The following is an 8438-nucleotide window of genomic DNA, read 5'->3' as shown; positions in this document are numbered from 1 at the left end:
CGTATGTGTGTATGTATTTAAGCGTGTTGAACATGCCATGGAAAAAGCTCATGGAGAGGAACTCCGTTCGCACTCCTAGCGTATGCAAATGTGGCAGAACTTGCTGCTGCTTATCCACATATACGCACACACACCTACATACACACATTTGAACATGAATGAAAGCAGTGAGGTGATTTGCGAGTGTTTGTATGGCGCCCAAGAAACTACTTAGATGCTCATCCATTTGCAACTGCTTTATTCCAATTTTTTCCTAGCTTATAGACTTTCTGGACACATTCAAAATTGTGTCCTTTCTTCCGAAGAGGCGAGCACAGCAAAAAGTGCTTGAATTTTGCGGGGCCTGCTTATTTTTCAATTTGCGTGTTTTCGTTTCAGCTTAGTGTAATGTTTACAAATCGTTTTTAAAGTAAGAATACATTTTGCCTCAGTACGGCGTAGAATTTGCCTTCTCCAAGAAAATTCGTAAAATAAAAAAATCATTGATTGCACTATTTTATGGAAGTTAATTTTTTAATTTAAACAAAATTGTACTAACACTGCACTTAAGTCTCCCTTCGATGCTTTGACACACTACCAGGTGGTGTAGCGCGAGGCGAATAGGAAACTCTGTGGCTGTGGTTGCACCTTGGCTGACATCGCACGACGCAACTTCACCAGACGCGCTGGGATGGGCGCGTTAGCAGGTGTATGGCGTTTACCTTGTGAGAAGCGCTGAAAAACCAAACGCGCTGGCTGCTCTGCCTCAGAGTCCTGCGCGTCAAAAGAGTTGCTAACCGCAATGACGGAACCGTCGTCAGCAACCGCGACGAGAATATCCTCTTCTTCAGCGGGTGCCTCTACTTCATTCTGTGGCTGATCTACAACATCCGATTGCGGTACAGTTGGCTGTTGCTCTTCAACTGTGGCCTCCTCCTCCGCATCAATTTCCAAATCCACATCGCTTTCGGTGGCACTTTCCACAGGCGGCAAGTAAGTGTTGTCAGGTGGACCATATGTAGCGTCTGGTACGCCAGGTGAGGCAGGCGCTTCGGTTGGTGGTCCGTAGGTGCTGTGTGGCACAGGCGGGCCATAAGTAGCAGCAGGCTGTGGTGGCGGACCATAGGTGTTGTCCGGTGGCAAGTAGGTCACCTCCGGCTTCACAGTTGATGAGGGCAAGTCAAATGGAATTTCAGGCGTTACGCCTGCGGCAGGATAACCAGTTGGTGCGGGCGCGGGTGCTGCCTGTTGGCGTGCAAGGAAACGTACACGGGCGCCACTTGGACGGCGTGCAGCAGAGCGGAGACGCGTTGGCACCTCGGCTACGCACAATGCAGCTAGCAATAGCAAACCGATGGCTGGCTTGAACATTGTGAACTGTTTTCAATTGCTTTTGTACCAAACTGGACTTCCTGTGGTTGTGTTCTAAGTTTCTACCGCGGCGTTGCTGCAGTGTCTGTTGTTGCGAAATAATTCGATTTTAGCTTTTATAACAGCAGTAAACTGAGTTTCGAATTCTCGAACTATGCACAGCTTAAGGAGGAGGGGCGCGTGGAGTGGCGCTATCGGTCTGCTTGAGGTTATCAAATCATACTTTAATGGCTTGTTGACTTTGGGCTTTCGATTACTCATTTTGTGCCCAAATCATTATTTGTGGGATATGAATATATTGTTGCATTAATTTTTTTTGTATTTGCGGCTTCTGCTGCTACGTTTAATGCCATTTACGTGACGTATTTCCAAATCAATTATGTATGCTGTTTCACACTCGTAATGTTATTATTCACACAGAAGCGCCGAGTAGAGCGACTAGCTGACTTTACTCTTTTTTATTTTTCCTCCGGCTTCTTTGTAGTGCTTTGTAATTTTTTCACCCTTATCAACGATCGTATTTGGTATGCTCCCTGGGTAATTGTCATATTAGCGCATAATCATCAGTGTGAGCATAATTAATTCAGCTATTCACCTTCTAGATCGCCGCTTAATGTTGAACTTAATGGGCATACGTTTGTTTATAAAAATACCTAAGCTGTTTACAAAAAAGAAAAAAGAAAAAAGGAAGAAACAAAAAACCAAAAAAATTAATCGCGAAGAAAAAAGTAAAATGCATAGTTGAAATAATATACTTATTAAACAAAACTGTAGCAGTTTAAGTGCGCATTCGAGTGCTCAGGGGCGCGGTTGTGGTGTTGAACTCATCAAGGCAAATGCACATTGTTTTTGGTGTAAAGAGTAATTGACGTTTTATTTATGAAACCTACAATTGCTTCTGTACGGGTGAGCATATACAGGGTGGTCCATATAATGGACATGATATTTTAGCAGCTGAAAGTATCTTCCCAGAATGAAATGAAATACTTTAGACTTGAACAACTTTGAGAAGTATTGAAAATTTATCTGACAGATCAATATTGTGTAGCCCAAACAGTGCTTTTATTGTCAATAAGTGAAAATAATTTTTTCGAACGAAACCTACTTGCAACTCGGCGGCTAAGCTAACAAACAAAACTGCCACATCTCGGGATGCGAAAACCAGCCCGTCATATTCGAGAAGCCAATGCATTCACAGAGAGTGACAGTTTGGTATGGATTTTGGAGCGTTGGCATCAATGGCTCATTTTTCTTTAAAAAGGTGATTCACTGTATGGACCACCCTGTGTATTCCCACACGTGCTTTATTGCTGAAAAAAATAATGAGGAAATAATATTTTTTATTTTGGGTATTTCTTACTTCCGTGTACATCCTGGGAAAACAAGTTTTACAGGGTGATTCAATAAGATCGCATTTTGAAAGACCATTTGGGCCTACGAAAAGTCAAATCTCGTTTGGTACCGAAAACTCTCAATTTCTTGGAAAAAAGTCATCGCGTTGATGTGTGTGAAACAATGCTTTCAGACTATCAGGACAAGCTCAAATGCATCATTACGGGAGATGAGACTTGGATTTATGCTTACGCTCCTGAAATAACCTACCAATCAAGCGAATATCGTGCTAAAGGCGAGGCCAGACCGAGAAGAGCACGTCAAAGTCGTTCAAAAATAAAGGTCATGATGACAGTTTTTTTCGATTTTCGTGGTGTGGTGCACTATGAATTCCTTCCACCTGACCAAACTGTCAATAAGGAATATTATTTGAGCGTTATGCGTCATTTACGTGAAGCAATTCGTCTAAAAAGACCAGAATTATGGGCCAACAACTCTTGGTTTTTGCATCACGATAATGCACCGTCTCACACTGCACTCGTTCTTCGTGACCATTTCGCCAAAAATTCCACGCATATCGTTCCGCAACCACCGTATTCGCCTGATTTGGCTCCGTGTGACTTCTGGCTATTCCCAAAACTCAAGAGACCACTCCGGGGAACGCGTTTCGAGTCGATTGAGGAGATAAAAGCTGAATCGAAGAAGGTGCTGATGGCTATACCGGAAATGGACTATTTCGCATGTTTCGGCGATTGGAAAATCGTTGGCATAAGTGTACGAGTATTTCATCGAGAGGGGATTATTTTGAAGGGGATGAAATTGATTTACAAGAATAAATAACGATTTTTCATTTTACAACCAAATTCACCTTACTTTTTGCCCACAGAGTAGATATAAAACCTAACAAACTTTTTAAAAATGATTTCATTTATTTATTTCATCTTATAAAAAATGAGATTAAAAACTATTAAATTAGATTTAAAACTATGGCATTTCTGTATGAAACGCATTAATCCTCTCACAATACAGGTACGCATATCAAAATTTTCCATGACTTTTTGGCACAATTCGGCTGTACATTGTTTATAACGCGCACGGTTTCTTTCCTCAGCTCCGCAGTCGTCTCGGGTGTTCTGAGATGGACCATATTTTTCGCAAAGTCCCAAAGAAAGAAGTCCAATGGATTCAAATCGCAAGATCTCAGTGCTCCTAAACATCGGTGATTCGTGAGATAATGCGTTCTAGCAGCTTTGCTTGTAATAAGCCATTTGTTTCATGCGCTATGTGGCAGGTAGCACCGTCTGCTGAAGCCGCATGTTGTCACTGTCACTGTCTTCTAATTTAGACCATAACAAGTTTGCTTATACCTCACGATGAGGTTCACCGTTCGTCGTAACAGCTTTACCGGCATTATTTTCGAAATGGTACAGTCCGCTGACTTTGCCAGCTCAAAAGCTTTTAATTATTGATATGTGGATTTTCAGTATTCCAAATGAAGTAGTCTTTCTTGGTAGCGAAAAAATCACGAAACGCATTGTTCAACTGAGTACGTGACTTCCAGTTCCAATCGTATGAAAATGAAAAAAATAAAAATCTACATTACTCTTGAATCAGCCTTTAGTTTTCAATGCAGCAAAGGGTATCACTCAGTTATTTATAATAATTTCAATGAAAAGACAGAAGCGAGTGCTCTCCCTTAGACTGCCCTCTTCAACTAGGCGTTACAATAGCTCATAAAGAAATCATGAGGAGTGGAAATAGGAGTAAAAATAAGGCAGCTTAATCCGTTATCTAGCTGAAGGGGGATTTCCCACTCTACTCCATTAGTCACCTCCTGTTGAAGGAGTTGTATTCTAAGTCAGTTCTTAATTGAATGGGAAGAAGGTGATGTGTTGGGCATTCTTAGAATGGTGTTATGGCATATTTCAGAGCAGAAGGCTATGCGTGTTTTTGCGTGTTTACGCAGCGACACTAATCCCCAAGGGACTTATCAAAGCACTGTTTCGTGTAGTTTGCAGTTTGGGAAGAAAGCATAATCGAGACAAACTGCTTGGAAAATGCAGTAAATCAAGCTGTGAACTGTCAAGACGTCACATGAGGACCGGTATAAAGCTTATCAAAGGTGTGTGACGAAGAAATGAATGACTTTTAGTTTCATGAGGAAGATGCAAAATGTCAAGCTGCTCGCGAAACTAGATTTGTTGAAAGAAACGGCAAGCCAGCAAATATTGCAATGTTAAAAACCCATATCGAGCACAAAAATCGTAGCGTGCGCTTTGAAGTACTCAGGGAATCTACGCGCAAGGAGGGCGTACCTTAGTCACTGGTATGTTGTCCATACGACTTATATTCTCATTTTCCTTACACCCGTATTTTTTATTTCAGCACCATTTTCCGGCTTATTACTTTACTTCCTGCCTACTCATACTTTTGTGCAATATGTACATATTTTCTTATTATTTCGCTTTAGGTTTAGTATTTAAGGGCGCAAAAATTAATATGAGCTAACAATGGCCGTTGCCCCTCTCTTGTTACTCTTTTTTCATTAGTGTTGTTGATTGCTATTATGGTTGTTATTTGTACAATTATTGCCCACATGTAAATTCAAAATTAGTACATTCTTGTGTGCTCTATAAATACCATAATTTTTTGCTGTGAGTTTGCACGGGAATTTTTTTTTTGGTTACCTCGAAAAGTGTAAGAAAAACAAAAGTTCCCATTAACTATTGTCAGAAACATCAATTCAGGTACAATACAAATAAATTCTACCCCAAAAAAGTATTTAGTGAGCTGCATGACTCGTAAAATTTCATAAAATATTTATCGTTGGTAAACCCAATAAACAAAAAAGTAAGTTTGTTTAGAGTTGTGCCCGTTTTTGAATTCACAGATTTATAAATATTTTATGATTTGTTTTTACCCAAGAACCAGAGCACCTATCTGCTGCATAAAATAGTACTTGAGTTAAAAAATCGACATGATTTTTTCTTTCTTTTCGAGATATCGCCAAAAAACTGTTTTAGCTTAAAAGATCATCAAAATTTTAAAATTTTTTATAGACTCTCGTTTTTTTACATATTTTTTAAACTAACACATTTCGAAAAAAATTAAGTGAAAAAAATATAAAATAAATAAATATAAAAGTTATACCCATGGCAATAAAAGTACTCATTTTGCTTAATCGCCCGATTTGCAAGCTTAAATTCAGTTTAAAAAATACGCCGCAGCTTAACTAGCACTGGAAAACTGGCCCTTAGGTCCATAGCGTGGTGAAAAGCTCTCCGCTGTTGCAAGAAAGCAAATAGTTAAAATTTTACAATTTATGCGATGACATCTTTACAGCTCTTTTCTTCTTCTTCTTGATTGGTGCGATAACCGCTTACGCGATTTTGGCCGAGTTTAAAAACCCGTTTTTAACACACTTTTATTAGGACGGGTTGTATGCATGTATGTAACGGAATCTTTGAGCTTAATTTTCACTGGCTTCTAAAAATCTGATCGACTTGAAATTTTGCATACCTATCAAGGACCGATGACAATGCAATAATTTGATAAAAGTTTTCCATTATCCTTATTAGGATTGCCAGGATTAATATTTTCTTTTTTTTTACTGTGGGCAAAAAGTAAGGTGTATTTGGTTGTAAAATGAAAAATCTTTTAGTACGGGATCCGGCTGCAGATTTGGTGTAGTCATCGAGTACATGCTGAAATCCACATTTTTACCCACATTTATGATTAGGAGAATAAAAATTCACCACGGTGTCAGTAGAAATGTGGCCGAAAGTATTTTTAATTAAATTATTGTTAATTGATTTTGCGGGAAAAATTTAATTAACCAAGTTTTGAGATAAAATATCGTTCGGTTTACTGCAATAGGTATAAAGACTTAAAAAAACCGTAGTTGCCGTTGCGCGCTTGGCCGCACCTCTCCGCAGCCAGGTATAAACAGGTATGATTTCGATATATTTATACATCCATAACGTATATTGATCTGTTATAGATCAAAATATAGGTAATTTTTTTCTCATTATTATGATATACGGCAACCTAATTAAATCTGGCCGCAAGTTAGGGTTGCTAGCAGTTAAAGATGGGAAAAATTGAAGGTTCAGTGAGAGGAAGCTAGCGCGTAACATTACTAGTCTAACAAGGATAGCGATTGCCAGCTGTACGACATGTTAAGGCTAAGAATAAGAAAATAAGAATAATAGTTTTTAACGAAAAATACTTCGAAATTAGCACTGTATAATTTATATTATAACTATAACCTGTATTTTTTTGTATTAAATTGAAATTTTACTTACTGTAAGTGTTTTGAATCTACCGAGGATTTTGGATATCATACAGAGTGCCATAAAAAAATTACAGTTTTAAAACAAAAAGATAAAGAAGAATTTGAAAATTTTTGCAAAACACTTACAGTAAAAAAACGGAATCTTTGAGCTTAATTTTCACTGGCTTCTAAAAATCTGATCGACTCGGAACACACAGCATAGATGACTAGATGGGAAACTCTTTTTCTCGTGAGAGCGCTGAAAAATGTGCATTTTTTTAACATTTGCCAATATTGCCACACCGGTAGAAACATGAATTGGGTATTTTTTTAAACAAAAATTGGGAATTTTTAGTTTCCACACCACCATTGAGGTTAGTATTTAGTGTGCGGTTGTGTAATAGTATATTACTCGTAAACACCTACATATACTAAAAATAAAAAATAGTTAAAAAAAAAATCAAAAACACGCTTTTATTGCTAATCGAACTAAAAAGTAGAAAATAAAAAATAGTTTAAAAAAACTAAAAAACACGCTTTTATTGCTAATCGAACTAAAAAGTAGAAAATAAATTTTAATGACAAAGGGACCTATAATGAAGTAATAGCAAATCGAACGATCAGTCATAGTCAACTACCTCAGAACAGAACTATAACAAAAATTAAGATACGAATAGAATAATTCAAATTAGAGTTAAAAGCGTGGGATGCTTGGGATGTAAATATTACAATCATTCTATTGGCAACTACCTATGTACAGAGGGTTATGAAAGTGAAGCAAAATGCATCCCACGCTTTTAACTCTAATTTGAATTACTCTATTCGTATTTTAATTTTTGTTATAGTTCTGTTCTGAGGTAATTGACTATGACTGATCGTTCGATTTGCTATTACTTCATTATAGGTCCCTTTGTCATTAAAATTTATTTTCTACTTTTTAGTTCGATTAGCAATAAAAGCGTGTTTTTTAGTTTTTTTAAACTATTTTTTATTTTCTCGTGCTAACCGGCGTCAGTCGGACACACCAAGTGAAGCCAAGAAGAGTGCTTCTCCACCTGATATTTCCAACGTAGAGGGCCTTTCTTTTCCTCTGCTACCACCAGCTCGAATCATATTGAATACTTTTAGAGCCAGAGCCGTCGTGTGCATTCGGGCGATATGACATAGCCAAAGTAAAGCTCATACATCTCATTGTTCCATCGCCTACGATAGTCGCTTTCACCAACGTGTAAAGGTACAAAAATCTTCCGGAGAATCTTTCTCGCAAACACTCCAAGGGACGCCTCATCGGATTTTGTCACGACGGACATGATGAGAGCCTTATAAAGTGTTAGTTTTGGTCGTCCAGAGAGGGCTTTACTACTCAATTGGCTACTTAGTCCAAAGTAGCACTTATTGGCACGAGAGATTTTAAGGCTGACATTGTTATCGGTGTTAATGCTGTCAATAGATGCCAATTATAACATGTGTCGATTCTAACATA

General features: G+C 38.2%; 1 protein-coding gene across 1 annotated transcript; it reads right to left on the bottom strand.

The window, feature by feature from the left end:
- Positions 1-573: 573 nt before the first annotated feature.
- Positions 574-1350, bottom strand: LOC129242232 (uncharacterized). Its single transcript, XM_054878787.1, has one exon. The coding sequence runs from the start codon at positions 1348-1350 to the stop codon at positions 574-576; it is 777 nt and encodes a 258-aa protein (XP_054734762.1).
- Between the last annotated feature and the right edge of the window lie 7088 nt (positions 1351-8438).

This window comes from Anastrepha obliqua, chromosome 3 (assembly GCF_027943255.1).
Source record: "Anastrepha obliqua isolate idAnaObli1 chromosome 3, idAnaObli1_1.0, whole genome shotgun sequence".
Classification (NCBI taxonomy): Eukaryota; Metazoa; Arthropoda; class Insecta; order Diptera; family Tephritidae; genus Anastrepha; species Anastrepha obliqua.
The sequence above is the reverse complement of the archived record's forward strand: the minus strand, read 5'-3'. Positions and strand labels throughout refer to the sequence as shown.